The sequence below is a fragment of the Pristiophorus japonicus genome, chromosome 4 (genome assembly GCF_044704955.1).
Source record: "Pristiophorus japonicus isolate sPriJap1 chromosome 4, sPriJap1.hap1, whole genome shotgun sequence".
Taxonomy (NCBI): Eukaryota; Metazoa; Chordata; class Chondrichthyes; family Pristiophoridae; genus Pristiophorus; species Pristiophorus japonicus.
The window spans coordinates 159,827,057-159,846,194 of NC_091980.1; the positions used below are offsets into that span (position 1 = coordinate 159,827,057).

Below are 19,138 nucleotides of genomic sequence, written 5' to 3' on the forward strand. Positions count from 1 at the left end.
GGCAGCTGAATGGATGGTCTCAATCTTAGAGACAAAGAAGTCCCTGAGCTCCTCACACTTATTGTTGGAGGTGAGGGTGGAGACTGGGGAGAGGGGTTTAAAAAGTAGAGAATTATAGGGGGTGATCTTTGCATTCCAGAATGATCCTGGAATAGTGAACAATTTTGGGGACGAGAGCAGGACCCGATAATGCTTTATGGGGTCTAGCCAGATCTGCCGGTGAATGGCTAAACCAGTTGTCTGCCATATCCGTTCAAGTCTGTGTCCCTTGGACTTGGAGCGAAGATCAGGGCTGTACCAGAGGAAAGAGAGTGAAAGAGAGTAATTGTTTAAACAGGGACAAGGGCATCAAAGGTGGTGGTGAGGGTGTGGTTAAGCAGATCGGCCGTTGCAGAAATGTCATGGTGAATGGAGGGCCAAAGGCTGGACAGTTGGGAGTTCATAAGTGCAGTTGTAAGAGAGTTGGGAGAGTTTTTTTCCAGGAGCAGACACAGAAGGAGGTAGGGTTGGGGTGGGGGATGTGGGTGGAGAGTGATACGAGGAAGCGATCAGAGATGGATTTATCTGCAATTGACATGATGGGAGTAGCGAGGCCACGAAATGGCACCTCTGACATTGTAGCATTCCCTCAGTACTGCACTGGAGTGTCAACTTCGATTTTTGTGCTCAATTCATGGATGGCTGTTGCAGCAGCAGATGAGTTGAGACAGGTGCAGAAACGAGCAATGTCACGGAGATAGAAGCATGTGGTCTCGGTGATGGAGCGCATATGTGGACTTGAACCCAAAACCTTTTGACCCAGAGGTGAGAGTGCTACCAACTGAGCCACAGCTGACACAGGCCTGGCCATCATACAAAGACCACAAGCCCCTGCCTGTCGAGGGCAAAGACTCCTCAAGGAACTCATATCATCTGAGGGTGCACCGTCACAGAATACACGCAGTCCAGGAAACAGTGCAGATAGGAACAAATCGGTTGGGCCTCTTAGTCAGGTATATGGACGGCACCTGGTAACTCTCACGGTACAAGTGAGCATGAGCAGACAGTGGTGGCAGGGACAGCTGAGGAGAGTATGTCGCCCTCTCCAAGCACTGCTCAGCTGGTCAGAGATGCAGATCCCTCCGGGGGCCAGCAATGAAAAGGAGAATACTGGAGACACAGCAGCAACTGTGTCAGGTGTTGGCAGTCCTGCCAGGCACACAATGGCAGAGAGGATGGAGGAGTCCAATTCCACCTGATGTGGGATGATGTCACAGAGTTTCTCCACTCAGCATGGACTTTGGAGCATGTGGCCACCTTCATGCAAATTGTAGCTGGGCGCTCACGAGTCACTGCAACCAGACCTGTCTCCAGGCTCAGACAGCTGCTGTGCAGACTCTGGGTGCAAACGTCTCGACCGGATTTGACAAGTTGGTGGACAGACTAGATCGGGGGTTCAAATGCATCACTCAACTCTTCCACTCTGCTCTCCTGCAGATATATAGGACTGATGCCCCAATGCCCCAGGGGTGGAAGGATGGAGCAGGTCAGAGGCTGGATATTCTGCGGCGAGTGTCTCACCTTCTGACTCCCCAAAACCATTCCACAATCTGCAAGATACAAGTCAGGAGTGTGATGGATTACTCTCCACTTGCCAGGATGAGTTCAGTTCCAACAACACTCAAGAAGCTCGACACCATCCGGGACAAAGCAGCCCGCCTGATTGGCACCCCACCCACCACCTTAAACATTCACTCCCTCCTTATGGTCTACAGTGGTACCTGCCCTCCTGTATGGCTCAGAGACGTGGACCATGTACAGTAGACACCTCAAATCACTGGAGAGATACCACCAACGATGTCTCCAGAAGATCTTGCAAATCCCCTGGGAGGACAGACACACCAACGTCAGTGTGAAGTCCTGACCCCTCAGTATAGATTCACACGAGGCATGTAGTGAAGTCAAGGTCACTTTGGACCTGCACCTTTATTTCACAGCTCTGGAATGCTACACTTGCCTGAGACCTGTCCTTATATACCTGCCTCTTGCAAGTGCACCCCTGGTGGTGAGGTATGCTGGTGGTTACAGGTCATATCTTATTACAGTTATATATAGCATGTTAGGATACAGTTATATATAATAATGTAAGATACATGACATCACCCTCCCCCAAGGTCTTGTCTTTATATGTTCAGTCTCTCAGGTGGTCTACGCTCTCGTGTGGAGCGTCTGAGTTGTGGTTCAGTTGTTTGCCTTGGTGTCTGTTTTTCTTTAGGTGTGGTTGCTGGTATCTCGCCTGGGCTGTCTGTTGGGATTGCCCTTTCCTCAGGTTGTTCCCTCTGTCTGTCCACCAGGTGTGGTGCGAGTTCCACATTGTAGTCTGCCTCTGGTTCCGCAGTGCTGTTGGTAAATCTGCTTTTGACTTGGTCTACATGCCTCCGGCAAGTTTTGCCATTGTCCATAGGCAACGACATAGGCAAAAAAAGGGATGAGGTCCTACGAAACGAATTTAAGGAGCTAGGAGCTAAATTAAAAAGTAGGACCTCAAAAGTAGTAATCTCGGGATTGCTACCAGTGCCACGTGATAGTCAGAGTAGGAATCGCAGGATAGCGCAGATGAATACGTGGCTTGAGCAGTGGTGCAGCAGGGAGGGATTCAAATTCCTGGGGCATTGGGACCGGTTCTGGGGGAGGTGGGACCAGTACAAACCGGACGGTCTGCACCTGGGCAGGACTGGAACCAATGTCCTAGGGGGAGTGTTTGCTAGTGCTGTTGGGGAGGATTTAAACTAATATGGCAGGGGGATGGGAACCAATGCAGGGAGACAGAGGGAAACAAAAAGGAGCCAAAAGCAAAAGACAGAAAGGAGATGAGGAAAAGTGGAGGGCAGAGAAACCCAAGGCAAAGAGCAAAAAGGGCCACTGTACAGCAAAATTCTAAAAGGACAAAGGGTGTTAATAAAACAAGCCTGAAGGCTTTGTGTCTTAATGCAAGGAGTATCCGCAATAAGGTGGATGAATTAATTGTGCAAATAGATGTTAACAAATATGATGTGATTGGGATTACGGAGACGTGGCTCCAGGATGATCAGGGCTGGGAACTCAACATTCAGGGGTATTCAACATTCAGGAAGGATAGAATAAAAGGAAAAGGAGGTGGGGTAGCATTGCTGGTTAAAGAGGAGATTAATGCAATAGTTAGGAAAGACATTAGCTTGGATGATGTGGAATCTATATGGGTAGAGCTGCAGAACACCAAAGGGCAAAAAACGTTAGTAGGAGTTGTGTACAGACCTCCAAACAGTAATAGGGATGTTGGGGAGGGCATCAAACAGGAAATTAGGGGTGCATGCAATAAAGGTGCAGCAGTTATAATGGGTGACTTTAATATGCACATAGATTGGGCTAGCCAAACTGGAAGCAATACGGTCGAGGAGGATTTCCTGGAGTGCATAAGGGATGGTTTTCTAGACCAATATGTTGAGGAACCAACTAGGGGGGAGGCCATCTTAGACTGGGTGTTGTGTAATGAGAGAGGATTAATTAGCAATCTCATTGTGCGAGGCCCCTTGGGGAAGAGTGACCATAATATGTTGGAATTCTGCATTAGGATGGAGAATGAAACAGTAATTTCAGAGACCATGGTCCAGAACTTAAAGAAGGGTAACTTTGAAGGTATGAGGCGTGAATTGGCTAGGATAGATTGGCGAATGATACTTAGGGGGTTGACTGTGGATGGGCAATGGCAGACATTTAGAGACCGCATGGATGAAGTACAACAATTGTACATTCCTGTCTGGCGTAAAAATAAAAAGGGGAAGTTGGCTCAACCGTGGCTATCTAGGGAAATCAGGGATAGTATTAAAGCCAAGGAAGTGGCATACAAATTGGCCAGAAATAGCAGCGAACCTGGGGACTGGGAGAAATTTAGAACTCAGCAGAGGAGGACAAAGGGTTTGATTAGGACAGGGAAAATGGAGTACGAGAAGAAGCTTGCAGGGAACATTAAGGCGGATTGCAAAAGTTTCTATAGGTATGTAAAGAGAAAAAGGTTGGTGAAGACAAACGTAGGTCCCCTGCAGTCAGAATCAGGGGAAGTCATAACGGGGAGCAAAGAAATGGCGGATCAATTGAACAAGTACTTTGGTTCGGTATTCACTAAGGAGGATACAAACAACCTTCCGGATATAAAAGGGGTCAGAGGGTCTAGTAAGGAAGAGGAACTGAGGGAAATCTTTATTAGTCGGGAAATTGTGTTGGGGAAATTGATGGGATTGAAGGCCGATAAATCCCCAGGGCCTGATGGACTGCATCCTAGAGTACTTAAGGAGGTGGCCTTGGAAATAGCGGATGCATTGACAGTCATTTTCCAACATTCCATTGACTCTGGATCAGTTCCTATGGAGTGGAGGGTAGCCAATGTAACCCCACTTTTTAAAAAAGGAGGGAGAGAGAAAACAGGGAATTATAGACCGGTCAGCCTGACCTCAGTAGTGGGTAAAGTGATGGAATCAATTATTAAGGATGTCATAGCAGTGCATCTGGAAAATGGTGACATGATAGGTCCAAGTCAGCATGGATTTGTGAAAGGGAAATCATGCTTGACAAATCTTCTGGAATTTTTTGAGGATGTTTCCAGTAAAGTGGACAAGGGAGAACCAGTTGATGTGGTATATTTGGACTTTCAGAAGGCTTTCGACAAGGTCCCACACAAGAGATTAATGTGCAAAGTTAAAGCACATGGGATTGGGGGTAGTGTGCTGACGTGGATTGAGAACTGGTTGTCAGACAGGAAGCAAAGAGTAGGAGTAAATGGGTACTTTTCAGAATGGCAGGCAGTGACTAGTGGAGTGCCGCAAGGTTCTGTGCTGGGGCCCCAGCTGTTTACATTGTACATTAATGATTTAGACGAGGGGATTAAATGCAGTATCTCCAAATTTGCGGATGATACTAAGTTGGGTGGCAGTGTGAGCTGCGAGGAGGATGCTATTAGGCTGCAGAGTGACTTGGATAGGTTAGGTGAGTGGGCAAATGCATGGCAGATGAAGTATAATGTGGATAAATGTGAGGTTATCCACTTTGGTGGTAAAAACAGAGAGACAGACTATTATCTGAATGGTGACAGATTAGGAAAAGGGAAGGTGCAACGAGACCTGGGTGTCATGGTACATCAGTCATTGAAGGTTGGCATGCAGGTACAGCAGGCGGTTAAGAAAGCAAATGGCATGTTGGCCTTCATAGCGAGGGGATTTGAATACAGGGGCAGGGAGGTGTTGCTACAGTTGTACAGGGCCTTGGTGAGGCCACACCTGGAGTATTGTGTACAGTTTTGGTCTCCTAACTTGAGGAAGGACATTCTTGCTATTGAGGGAGTGCAGCGAAGGTTCACCAGACTGATTCCCGGGATGGCGGGACTGACCTATCAAGAAAGATTGGATCAATTGGGATTGTATTCACTGGAGTTCAGAAGAATGAGAGGGGACCTCATAGAAACGTTTAAAATTCTGACGGGTTTAGACAGGTTAGATGCAGAAAGAATGTTCCCAATGTTGGGGAAGTCCAGAACCAGGGGTCACAGTCTGAGGATAAGGGGTAAGCCATTTAGGACCGAGATGAGGAGAAACTTCTTCACCCAGAGAGTGGTGAACCTGTGGAATTCTCTACCACAGAAAGTAGTTGAGGCCAATTCACTAAATATATTCAAAAGGGAGTTAGATGAAGTCCTTACTACTCGGGGGATCAAGGGTTATGGCGAGAAAGCAGGAAGGGGGTACTGAAGTTTCATGTTCAGCCATGAACTCATTGAATGGCGGTGCAGGCTAGAAGGGCTGAATGGCCTGCTCCTGCACCTATTTTCTATGTTTCTATGTACTACCAGTAGCCTGTTTCCTTCCTTGCCCATTACTGTCCCTGCAAGTCATTTGGGACCCCTGCCATATTTAGTACAAACACTTTGTCCCCTATCTCATTCAATCTCCCCCTCGAATTTCTGTCATGGTACTCAGTCAGCTTACGGCGCTTTGCCTCAACGATTTCGTGCATGTCTGGGAGGATTAATGAGAGCCTTGTTTTTAAAGTCCTTTTCATCAACAGTTGCGCGGGGGGATCCCAGTCAATGAGTGCAAACGAGATCTGTATGCCAGCAGCAGTCGCGACAGGCGACCCTGCAGCGTGGGACCTTGGATTTTAAGCATGCCTTGTTTAATGATTTGCACTGCTCTCTCTGCCTGGCCGTTGGAGGCCAGCTTGAACGGTGCCGTCTTGACGTGATTTATGCCGTGGTCAATTATAAAGTTTTGGAATTCTGCGCTGGTGAACCACGGACCATTGTCACTGACCAATATGTCAGGGATTCCGTGTGTTGCAAACATGGTTGCGAGGCTCTCCACAGTGGTGGAGGTTGTGCTTGAGTTTAAAATGGTGCATTCGATCCACTTTGAAAATGCATCTACAACTACGAGGAACATTTTGCCCATGAATGGGCCCGCATAGTCTACGTGCACCCGCGACCACGGTTTAGTAGGCCAGGGGCTCAGTGGAGCCACCCTGGGGGCATTGCTGAATTGGGCACAAATGTTGCATGGTTGGACGCAGAGCTCCAAGTCCGCGTCAATACCAGGCCACCAGACGTGGGATCTGGCTATGGCCTTCATGAGAACGATCTCCGGGTGCTCGAGGTGGAGCTCCCGGACAAATGCCTCTCTGCCTCGCAGAGGCATGACGACTCAGCTGCCCCACATCAGGCAGTCTGCTTGTGGTGATAGCTCATGCATGCGCCTGTGAAAGGGTTTTAATTCCTCGGGGCAGGCATCGCGAGCTTCTGCCCAGTCACCGGTTAGGACACATCTTTTTACTCAGGATAATGTGGGGTCGCTGGCCGTCCAGGCTCTAATTTGGCGAGCCATCATGGGCGAACCTGTGGACTCAAAGGCATTGATTGCCATGACTATCTCACAGTCCTGTTCGTCAGACCCTTCCGTGGTCACCAGGGGTAGCCTGCTGAGCGCGTCGGCACAGTTGTCTGTACCTTATGGTATAGTCGTAGGACGCCAGCATAAGTGCCCACTGTTGAATTTGCGCCGAGGCGTTGGCGTTTATTGTCTTGCTCTCGGATAGGAGGGACATGAGGGGCTTGTGGTTGGTTTCTAATTCGAACTTGGCCCCGAGAAAGGTATTGGTGCATCTTTTTGACACCGTACACGCACGCGAGCGCCTCCTTCTCTACCATTCCATACCCGGGCTTCGCCCACGAAAGTGACCTGGAGGCATAAGCTATGGGTTGTAATTTGCCTGCACTATTGACATGTTGCAAAACGCACCCGACCCCATACGCTGACGCATCACATGTGAGAACTAGCTTTTTACCTGGATCAAAGAAAGTCAAAACACTGTTGGAACACAGAAGGTTGCGTGCCTTATTGAAGGCGCGTTCCTGGGCGTCCCCCCCAAAACCAATAGCACCCCTTTCTGAGTAGCATGTGGAGAGGCTCCAGCAGCGTGCTTAAGTTCTGCATAAAGTTCCCAAAGTAATTGAGTAGCCCAAGAAAGGCGCGCAGTTCTGCGACATTCCGGGGCCTGGGTGCCAGGCGAATTGCTTCTGTTTTGGACTCTGTTGGGGGGATTCCATCAGCGGCAATCCTTCTGCCCAAAAATTCAACCTCGGGTGCGATAAACAGGCATTTGGATTTCTTGACTCGTAGGCCTACCCGATCCAACCGCTTTAGTACTTCCTCCAAATTACGGAGATGGGAGTCGGTGTCCTTGCCCGTGAGAAGTATTTCATCTTGAAATACAACCGTCCCCGGGATGGACTTGAGCAGACTCTCCATGTTGCGCTGGAATATGGCAGCTGCCGACCTGATGCCGAATGGGCATCGATTGTACATAAAAAGGCCTTGATGTGTGTTGATGGTGGTGAGTAGCTTAGATTCCTCGGTCAATTATTGCGACATATACGCAGATGTGAGGTCTAATTTTGAGAAAAGTTTACCTCCAGCCAATGTGGCAAATAAGTCCTCCGCTCTGGGCAGCGGGTACTGGTCCTGTAGGGAGACTCTGTTTATGGTAGATTTGTAGTCCCCACAGATTCGTATGGATCCATCAAGCTTCATGACTGGGACGATGGGACTTGCCCAGTCGCTAAATTCCACAGGTGATATAATGCCTTCCCGCAGAAGCCTGTCTAGTTCGTGTTCAATCTTTTCCCTCATCACATAGGGTACAGCTCTGGCCTTGTGATGGACCGGTCTAGCATCCTGTGTGATGTAGATTTTGACTTTGGCCCCTTTGAAAGTGCCCACACCTGGCTGAAAGAGATGTTCAAATCGCTTTATAACTGTTAAGCAGGAGGTCTGTTCCTCTAATGACATGGAATGGACATCATCCCATTTCCAGTTTAGTTTTGTCAGCCAGCTTCTTCCCAGCAGTGCTGGGGGGTCTCCGGGGACAATCCACAGGGGAAGTCGGTTCACTGTCCCTTTGTGTGTGACAGAGAGCATGGCACTGCCGAGGACTGGTGTGATTTCTTTGGTATAGGTCCTTAGTTTGGTGTCGACCCTTGTGAGTTTTGGTCTGTCTCTTTTATGCAGCCACAGTTGTTGAAATTGTTGAGCGCCCATGAGAGATTGACTCGCCCCCGTATCCAGCTCCATGTTGACAGATATCCCGTTGAGTAGGACCCTCATCATTATTGGAGGCGTCCTGTTGTAAGAGTAGCGGCCATTGATCGTGTTGACCCGCTGTACATCGGTGTCCCGGGTACTGTCCCCACCATCTTCTGGTCCGCTTTCCGATCCATCCAATTCGTATACCAGCCAAGCTGCCGTTTTTTTGCACATGCGGGCCAAATGCCCTGTATATTCACAATTTCTGCAAACAGCCTGCTGAAATCGACATCCCCTTGACGAGTGCCCACTCCCACACCTCCAGCACAGACCTGTTCCATTGTTCAAAGTGTTCCCAAAGAATGAGCTGCATCTGGCTGATCTCTCTTGAGCTTCTCTCAGTTTGTAGTTGATTGCTCGCATTGTGGGTTGATGAGGTGTGAACGGCCGTTCCTGTGGCCCTTGATGGCTTCTGCCTGCTGCCGAGAGCCTGTTCTCCCGGTTTTGTCTGTGTGTGGGGGTAGCAGCTTGTTTAGTGCTGTGAACCTCTTGTCCCGATATTTCGTTCGTTGTCGTACCTGCATTGTAAATCAACCTCGTTTCTTCTTCCCCTACCAAGAATGTCTGTGCAACCAGTGCTGCTGCCTCTAAGGTCAGGTTCTTGGTCTCTATGAGCTTTCGGAATATGCCTGCGTGGCCTATTCCTTCAATGAAAAAGTCTCTCAGCATTTCTCTCCTCAGTTCATCGGAGAACTCACATAAACTAGCCAACCTCCGAAGTTCCGCCACGAAGTCGGGTATGCTCTGGCCCACACAGCGTCTGTAGTTGTCGAACCTGTGTCTGGCCATATGTAGGCTGCTCGCTGGCTTCAGGTGGTCTCTTACCCGTGTGCTCAATTCTTCAAACGACTTGCTTGTTGGTTTCTCGGGTGCCAACAGATCCTTCATTAAAGCGTATGTTTTCGAGCCACAGCTGGTCAAAAGATGGGCTCTTCTCTTGTCTGCATTATCGTCGCCTAACCAGTCTTTGGTTACAAAGCTTTGCTGGAGCCTTTCTATAAAGTCCTCCCAATTGTCTCTCGCATTGTACTTTTCATCTGATCCGTCGTTCGCCATTCTGTGGATTCTGTAATCCCGTAACTCGTCACCACTGTAAAGTCCTGTCCCCTCAGTACAGATTCACACGAGACATGTCGTGAAGTCAAGGTCACTCTGGACCTGCACCTTTATTTCACAGCTCTGGAATGCTGCACTTGCCTGAGACCTGTCCTTATATACCTGTCTCTTGCAAGTGCATCCCTGGTGGTGAGGTATGCTGGTGGTTACAGGTCCTATCTTATTACAGTCATGTATAGCATGTTAGGATACAGTTATATATAATAATGTAAGATACATGACAGTCAGTGTTCTCGACCAGGCCAACATCCCTAGCATCAAAGCACTGACCATATTCAACCAGCTCCGTTGGGCGGGCCACATTGTCCGCATGCCCCACACAAGCCTCCCAAAGCAAGCGCTCTACTCGGAACTCCTACATGGCAGGTGATCCCCAGGTGGGCAGAGGAAACGTTACAAGGACATCCTCAAAGCCTCCTTAATAAAATGCAACATCCCCACCGACACCTGGGAGTCCCTGGCCAAAGACCGCCCAAAGTGGAGGAAGTGTATCTGGGAGGGCGCTGAGCACCTCGAGTTTCATCGTCGAGAGCATGCAGAAAGCAAGCACAGGCAGTGGAAGGAGCGTCCGGCAAACCAGTCCCACCCACCCTTTCCTTCAACGACTCTCTGTCCCACCTGTGACAGAGACTGTAATTCCCGTATTGGACTGTTCAGTCACCTGAGAACTCACTTTTAGAGAACTCACTGATTTCGAGGGCGTGCCTATGATGATGATGATGATGATGATCACTCCCTCCACCACTGGCGCAACGCGGCTGCAGTGTGTACCATCTATAAGATGCACTGCAGCAATTTGCCAAGGCTTCTTCGGCAGCACTTCCCAAACCCATGGGGGGTAGGGAGCGTAGTCGTCTTTGGGGGGGGGTTGGGGTCACCCGGTGTACATTGGGGTGGGGGTTAGGCAGTAGTTGTCATGGATTACCAGGAGGGAAGGTGAAGGTGGAAGGGAGAAATCACCTTGGGAGGGGAAGAGAGGGAGCAGTTGCCCTGGATTACCGTGGGGGTGGGTAAGAGCAGTTGCCATGAGGAGGGTGGAAGCAATGCCCTGGGTTACTGCGGGAGGGGAGGGGGGAAGAGCAGTTGCCATGTGTTACGGGGGAGGGTGGAAGCAGTTGCCCTGGGTTACCAGGTGGGAGGGAAGAGGGAGCAGTCAGTCGCCTTGCCCTGGGTGGGAGAGCGGGCAATGAAGCCCTGGGTTACAGGAAGGAGGTAGGGGAGGAAGCAAAGAGCCGTTGCCTTGGGTTACCGGGGAGGAGGAGCCCCATTGCCGTGGTTACCGGGAGGGAGGGGTTGGTGACCCGGAGGTGGTTTCCGGGCCGTGTTGCGGTTCCGGTGAGCGGGCCGGCCGATGCGGTGATGCCGAGGAGCAGCTGGGCCGCAGGGAGTGGGGGGCCGGGTGCCCGTCTCAGCCCCAGCCCGGAACTATAGCCGCACCGGCGGCCATGGGCGACCCGCACCCGGAACCGGAGCAGGAGTCCTACTCGGAGCAGCAGGAGACCGAGGTGCAGGCCCTCAACTCCATCTACGGCACGGACTTCAGGGATCTGCGGGAGCGGGACCCGTGGAAGGTGAGAGAGGGGGAGAGGCGGGGTGGTGACATGGGATGGGGTGCAGAAAGGTGCTCCTTCTGAAGACTTGCATTTATATAGCGCCTTTCATGACCACCAGACGTCTCAAAAGCGCTTTACAGCCAATGAAGTACTTTTGGAGTGTAGTCACTGTTGTAATGTGGGAAATGCAGCAGCCAATTTGTGCACAGCAAGCTCCCACAAACAGCAATGTGATAATGACCAGATAATTTGTTTTTGTTATTTTGGTTGAGGGATAAATATTGGCCTGGACACCAGGAATAACTCCCCTGCTCTTCTTCAAAATAGTGCTATGGGATCTTTTACGTACACGAGCGAGCAGACGGGGCCTCAGTTTGACGGCACCTCCGATAGTGCAGCACTCCCTCAGCACTGCACTGGAGTGTCAGCCTAGATTTCTTTACTTGAACCCACAACCTTCTGACTCAGAAGCGAGAGTGCTACCCACTGAGCCACAGCTGACACCAGCCTGACATAGGTATAATTCTGACCCCAGAGAGTTGTTGAGGCCAGTTCAAGAGGGAGTTAGATATGGCCCTTACGGCTAAAGGGATCAAGAGTTATGGGGAGAAAGCAGGAAAGGGGTACTGAGGTGAATGATCAGTCATGATCTTATTGAATGGTGGTGCAGGCTCGAAGGGCCGAATGGCCTGCTCCTGCACCTATTTTCTAAGTTTCTATGTCTGTCAGCTAATGGCCCTGACTCTTCCATCACCATCCTGGGATTCCCAGCACAGACACGATGAGCCGAATGGCTTCCTTGTGTGCTGTAAATTTCTATGATTTATCCCTGGATATGTCCAGTTCCACCCAGGGGACCAACACTGTTTCAGAGAGGGATGCAGAAGAGCACGCCAGGAGCAACATCAGGTGCACCTGCATGCATATTAAACAGTTAAAGCAGAATGCTATAGGCAGAGTTGAGCAATCGCACAGCCAATGGATCAGGTCAAAGCTCTGTAATCCTGCCACATCCAGTCGTGAGTTGTAATGGACAATTAAACAACTAATGGGAGGAGGAGGCTTTGTGAACATTTGCATCCTCAGCGATTTCAGAGCTCAGCCTATGAGTGCGTAACATAGAAACACAGAAAATAGGAGCAGTAGTAGGCCATTCAGCCCTGCACCGCCATTCAATATGATCATGGCTGATTCTCTATCTCAACATCATATTCCTGCTTTTTCCCCGTACCTCTTGATGCCTTTTGTGTCTCGAAATCTGTCTATCTCCTTCTTAACTACATTCAGTGACTTGGCCTCCACAGCCTTCTGTGGTTGAGAATTCCACAGGTTCACCACCCTCTGAGTGAAAATATTTCTCCTCGTCTGGGTCTTAAATTTCCTACCCCGTATCCTGAGACTGTGACCCCTTGTTCTAGACTTCCCAGCCAGGGGAAACATCCTCCCAGCATCCAGTCTGTCCAACCCCGTCAGAATTTTATACGTTTCAATGAGATCCCCTTTCTTCTAAACTCTAGTGAATACAGGCCAAGTTGACCCAATCTCTCCTCATACGACAGTCCTACCATCCCAGGAATCGGTCTGGTGAACCATCGCTGCACTCCCTCTATGGCAAGTCTATCCTTTCTTTGGTAAGGAGACCAAACTGCACAGAATACTCCAGGTGCGATCTTACCAAGGCTCTATATAAGTGTCGTAAGAACTCCTTGCTCCTGTACTCAAATCATCTGGCAATGAAGGCCAACATACCATTTGCCTTCCTAACTGCGTGCTGCACCTGCATGTTTGCTTTCAATGACTGGTGTACAAGACACCCAGGTCCCTTTGTACATCGACATTCCCCAAGCTATTGCCATTTAAATAATACTTTGATTTTATGTTTTTCCTACCAAAGTGGATAACTTCACATTTATCTATGTTATATTGCATCTGCCCACTCATTCAACCTATCTAAATCGCCTTGCAGCGTCTTTGCATCCTCCTCACAACTCAATGAGTTTTGTGTCGTCGGCAAACTTGGAAATATTACATTTGGTTCCCTCATCCAAATCATTTATGTATATTGTGAATAGCTGGGGCCCAAGCACTGATCCCTGTGGTACCCCACTAGTCACTGGCTATCACCCCAAAAAAGACCCGTTTATTCCAACTCTCTGTTTCCTGTCAGTTAACCAATTTTCAGTCCATGCCAGTACATTACCCCCAATCCTATGTGCTTTAATTTGGCACACTAACTTCTTATGTGGGACTTTATCAAAGGCCTTCTGAAAATCCAAATACACTACATCCACTGGTTCTCCCTTATTGATTCTATCAGTTACATCCTCAAAAAACTCCAGTAGGTTTGTCAGACATGATTTTCCTTTCATAAATCCATGTTGACTTTGTCTAATCTCGTTGATATTATCTAAGTGTGCCGTTATCCCATCCTTTATAATATACTCTAGCATTTTCCCTACTAATGTTAGGCTAACCGGTCTGTAGTTTCCTGTTTTCTCTCCCTCCTTTTTTTAAATAGTGGGGTTACATTTGCCACCTCCAATCTGCAGGAAATGTTCCATAATCTATAGAATTTTGGAAGATGACAACCAATGCATCTACTATTTCCATGGCTACCTCTTTTAGTACTCTGGGATGCAGATCATCAGGCCCTGGGGATTTATCTGCCTTTAGTCCCATTAGTTTCTCCAGTACTATTTTATTACTAATAATCATTTCCTTTAATTTTTCTTGCTCACTAGAACCTTGATTCCCCAGCATTTCTGGGACGTTATTTGTGTCTTCTTCCGTGAAGACAGAACCGAAGTATTTATTTAATTGTTCAGCCATTTCCTTGTTCCCCATTATAAATTCTTCCGTTTTTGTCTGTAAAGGACCTACATTTGTCTTCACTAATCTTTTTACGTACTTGTAGAAACTTTTGCAGTCGGTTTTTATGTTCCTTGCAAGTTTACTCTCATACTCTATTTTTCCCCTCTTAATCAATCTCTTGGTCCTTTTTTGCTGAATTCTAAACTGCTCCCAATCCTCAGGATTGCTACTTTTTCTGGCAACTTTGTATAACTCCTCTTTGGATCTAATACTATCCATAATTTCTTTTGTTAGCCATGGTTGGGCTACTTTTCCTTTTGTGTCTTTACGCCAGAAAGGAATGTATAACTGGCAATTCATGCATTCGTTCCTTAAATGTTAGCTATTGCCTTTCGACTGTCATGCCTTTTAATGAATCTTTCCAATCTATCATAGCCAATTCATTCCTCATACCTTTGTAGTTTCCTTTGTTTAGATTTAGGACCCGAGTTTCGGATTGGACTATGTCACTTTCCATCTTAATAAAGAATTCAATCATGTTATGGTCACTCTTCCCTAAAGGACCCCGCACAACAAGACTGTTAATTAATCCTTTCTCATGACACAGTACCCAATCTAGGATAGCCTGTTCCCTAGCAGGCACCTTAACATACTGGTCTAAATACCATCTCGTACACATTCCAAGAATTCATCTTCCACAGTATTATTACTAATTTGGTTTGGCCAGTCTATATGTAGATTAAAGTCACCTACGATTACTGTAGTACCCTTGTTACATGCATCTCTAATTTCCTGTTTGATACCGTCCTCTACATTACCACTACTGTTTGGAAGGCTATAGACAACTCCCACCAATGTTTTCTGCTCCTTGATGCTCCTTAACTCCACCCAGACTGATTCTACATCTTGATTTTCTGAGCCAATATCCTTTCTCACTATTGCTCTGATTTCATCCTTTACTAACAACATCACACCACCCTCTTTTCCTTTTTGCCTATCCTTCCTAAATATTGAATATCCTTGGATATTCAGTTCCCAACCCTGGTCACCCTGCAACCATGTCTCTGTAGTTGCAACTATATCATATCCGTTTACATCTAGGTCCTTTGCAGTCAGAGTCAGGTGAATTCATAATGGGGAACAAGGAAATGGTTCTGTCTTCGCTAAGGAAGACACGAATAACCTCCCGAAAATACTAGGGGACCGAGGGTCTAGCGAGAAGGAGGAACTGAGGGAAATCCATATTAGTCAGGAAATGGTGTTAGGGAAATTGAAGGGACTGAAGGCCGATAAATCCCCAGGGCCTAATAGTCTGCATCCCAGAGTACTTAAGGAAATAGCCCCAGAAATAGTAGATGCATTGGTGGTCATTTTCCAACATTCCATGGACACTGGTTCAGTTCCTATGGATTGGAGGGTAGCTAATGTAACCCCACTATTTAAAAAAGGAGGGAGAGAGAAAACAGGGAATTATAGACCGGTTAGCCAGACATCGGTGGTGGGAAAATGCTGGAATCAATTATTAAAGATGTAATAGTGGCGCATTTGGAAAGCAGTGACCGGATCGGTTGTAGTCAGCATGTTGGAGGTGCCCCATTGTTCCACAGCTCTTACTTGACAAACCTTCTGGAGTTTTTTGGGAATGTAACTAATAGAGTGGATAAGTGAGAATCAGTGAATGTGGTGTATTTGGATTTTCAAAAGGCTTTTGACAAGGTCCCACATAAGAGATTAGTGTGCAAAATTAAGGCACATGGTATTGGGGGTAATGTATTGACGTGGATTGAGAATTGGTTGGCAGACAGGAAGCAAAGAGTGGGAATAAACGGGTCCTTTTCAGAAAGGCAGGCAATGGCTAGTGGGGTGCCGCAGGGTTCAGTGCTGGGACCCCAGCTATTTACAATATACATTAATGATTTAGACAAAGGAATTGAATGTAATATCTCCAAGTTTGCAGATGACACTAAGCTGGGTAGCAGTGTGAGCTGCAAGGAGGATGCTAAGAGGCTGCAGGGTGACTTGGACAGATTAGGTGAATGGGCAAATGCATGGCAGTTGCAGTATAATGTGGATAAATGTGAGGTTATCCACTTTGGTGGCAAAAACAGGAAGGCAGATTATTATCTGAATGGTGATAGATTAATAAAAGGGGAGGTGCAACGGGACCTGGATGTCATGGTACATCAGTCATTGAAGGTAGGCAGGTACAGCAGGCAGTAAAGAAAGCAAATGGCATGCTGGCCTTCATTTGAGTATAGGAACAGGGAGGTCTTACTGCAGCTGTACAGGGCCTTGGTGAGACCACACCTTGAGTATTGTGTGCAGTTTTGGTCTCCTAATCTGAGGAAGGATGTGCTTGCTATTGAGGGAGTGCAGCGAAGGTTCACCATACTGATTCCCGGGATGGCAGGACTGACATATGAGGAAAGACTGGATCAGCTAGGCTTATACTCACTGGAATTTAGAAGAATGAGAGGGGATCTTATAGAAACTTATAAAATTCTGATGGGATTGGACAGGTTAGATGCAGGAAGAATGTTCCCGATGTTGGGAAGTTCAGAACCAGGGGTCACAGTCTAAAGATAAGTGGTAAGCCATATAGGACCGAGATGAGGAGAAACTTTTTCACCCAGAGAGTTGTGAACCTATGGAATTCTCTGCCACAGAAAGTTGTTGAGTCCAGTTCGTTGGACATATTCAAAAGGGAGTTAGATGTGGCCCTTACAGCTAAAGGGATCAGGGGGTATGGAGAGAAGTCTGGGGTGGGGGACTGAGGTTGCATGATCAGCCATGATCATAATGAATGGCCTGCTCCTCCACCTATTTTCTAAGTTTCTATTTGCGCTGTTAATTCGTCTACCTTATTACAGATGCTTCGTGCGTTCAGCTACAATGTTTTTAGATTTGTCTTTTTAACATTATTAGGCATCTTAACATTATTTTGTACTATAGCCCTATTTGTCTTATCGCTATTTTTTCTTACCTGGAAGTGCACTCTTTTGTTTGTATGCTCTCCCTTCCTGGCACAATCCTTACCACAATCACTTTCCTGTATCGCTTCCTTTTCTTTTCTCTTTAGCATTCTAGATTTCTCTCCACTGCGACCATCTTCTGCTCCCCTCCCCCCCCCTCCAGTTATTTGCTTTGCTAGAACTCTGGTCCCAGCATAGTTCCGGTGTAGTCTGTCCCCACGGAACAGCTCTCTCTTTCCTGAGTATTGGTGCCAATGCCCCACGAATCGAAACCCACTTCTCCCACACCAATCTCTGAGCCACGCATTCATCTCCCTGATTCTATTGACCCTGTGCCAATTTGCTCGTGGCTCTGGTAATAATGCACAGATTATTATCTCTGGTTCTGCTTTTCAGTTTAGTCCCTAGTTGCTCAAACAGAGAGTAGGGATAAATGGTTCATTCTCGGGCTGGCAATGTAACTAGTGGGGTGGTGCAGGGATCAGTGCTGGTACCCCAGCTATTTACAATCTATATTAACGACTTGGAGGAAGGGACCGAGTGTAACGTAGCCAAGTTTGCCGATGATACAAAGATGGGAGGAAAAGCAATGTGTGAGGAGAACACAAAAAAGCTGCAAAAGGACATAGACAGGCTAAGTGAGTGGGCAAAAATTTGGCAGATGGAGTATAATGTTGGAAAGTGCGAGGTCATGCACTTTGGCAGAAAAAAAATCAACGTGCAAGTTATTATTTAAATGGAGAAAGATTGCAAAATACTGCAGTACAGCGGGACCTGGGGGTACTTGTGCATGAAACACAAAAGGATAGTATGCAGGTACAGCAAGTGATCAGGAAGGCCAATGGAATCTTGGCCTTTATTGCAAAGGGGATGGAGTATAAAAGCAGGGAAGTCTTGCTACAGGGTATTGGTGAGGCCACACCTGGAATACTGCGTGCAGTTTTGGTTTCCATATTTGCGAAAGGATATATTTGCTTTGGAGGCAGTTCAGAGAAGGTTCACTAGGTTGATTCCAGAGCTGGGGGGGTTGTTGACTTATGAGGAAAGGTTGAATAGGTTGGGCCTCGACTCATTGGAATTCAGAAGAATGAGAGGTGATCTTATCGAAACGTATAAGATTATGAGGGGGCTTGACAAGGTGGATGCAGAGAGGATGTTTCCATTGATAGGGGAGACTAGAGCTAGAGGGCATAATCTTAGAATAAGGGACCGCCCATTTAAAACTGAGATGAGGAGAAATTTCTTCTGAGGGTTGTGGATCTGTGGCATTCGCTGCCTGTGGAAGCTGGGACATTGAATAAAATTTAAGATAGAAATAGACAGTTTCTTAAACGATAAGGGAATAAGGGGTTATGGAGAGCGGGCAGGGAAGTGGCCCTGAGTCCATGATTAGATCAGCCATGATCGTATTAAATGGCGGAGCAGGCTCGAGGGGCTGTATGGCTTACTCCTGCTCCTGTTTCTTATGTTCTTATGTAACTCTCTCAGCAGAACCTCTTTCTTAGTCCTACCTATGTCATTGGTACCTACGTGTACCATGACAACTGGATCCTCCCCCTCCCACTCCAAGTTCTTCTCCAGCCCGGAGGAGATGTCCTTTACCCTTGCACCAGGTAGGCAACACAGCCTTCGGGACCCACGCTCTCGGCTGCAGAGAACCCTATCTATCCCCCTAACTATACTGTCCCCTACTACAACCACCTGCCTCTTTACTCCCCCCACTTGAATGGCTTTCTGCACCACGGTGCCTTGGTCAGTCTGCTCGTCCACCCCGCAGTCTGCACACTCGTCCACAAGGATTGCAAGAACCTTCAATTTATTAGACAAGTGCAGGGACTGAGGTTCCTGTAATACTACCTCCTGGATCCCCTTACCTGCTTCACTCGCAGTCACAGCCTCCTGTCCCTGACCATGTGTCAATTTTAAAGTATTTAATCTAGAGGGTGTGGCTGCCTCCTGGAGCAAAAGGTCCAGGTAACTTTCTCCCTCCCTGATGTCTCGCAATGTCTGCAGCTCGGACTCCAGCTCCTCAACTCGGAGCCAA

The 19,138-nt window shown here is 47.7% G+C and overlaps 2 protein-coding genes across 14 annotated transcripts in view; one reads left to right on the forward strand and one right to left on the reverse strand.

Annotated features, from left to right (window-relative positions):
* Positions 1-7,808, reverse strand: part of LOC139262707 (EEF1A lysine methyltransferase 3-like) — a 53,463-nt gene extending 45,655 nt beyond the window's left edge. Inside the window, exon 1 of the mRNA XM_070877859.1 lies at positions 7,686-7,808. Within this exon, the coding sequence (XP_070733960.1) occupies positions 7,686-7,808 (123 nt within the window). The remainder of the gene's footprint in view (positions 1-7,685) is intronic.
* Positions 7,809-10,950: 3,142 nt separating this feature from the next.
* Positions 10,951-19,138, forward strand: part of eif2ak4 (eukaryotic translation initiation factor 2 alpha kinase 4) — a 189,496-nt gene continuing 181,308 nt past the window's right edge. For all 13 annotated transcript variants that reach the window (XR_011593046.1, XR_011593048.1, XR_011593047.1 and 10 more), the window contains exon 1: positions 10,951-11,329. Coding sequence is in view for 7 of the 13 variants with exons in the window: in XM_070878735.1 (XP_070734836.1) it covers positions 11,204-11,329 (126 nt within the window). In the remaining 6 variants the exon portion in view is untranslated. The remainder of the gene's footprint in view (positions 11,330-19,138) is intronic.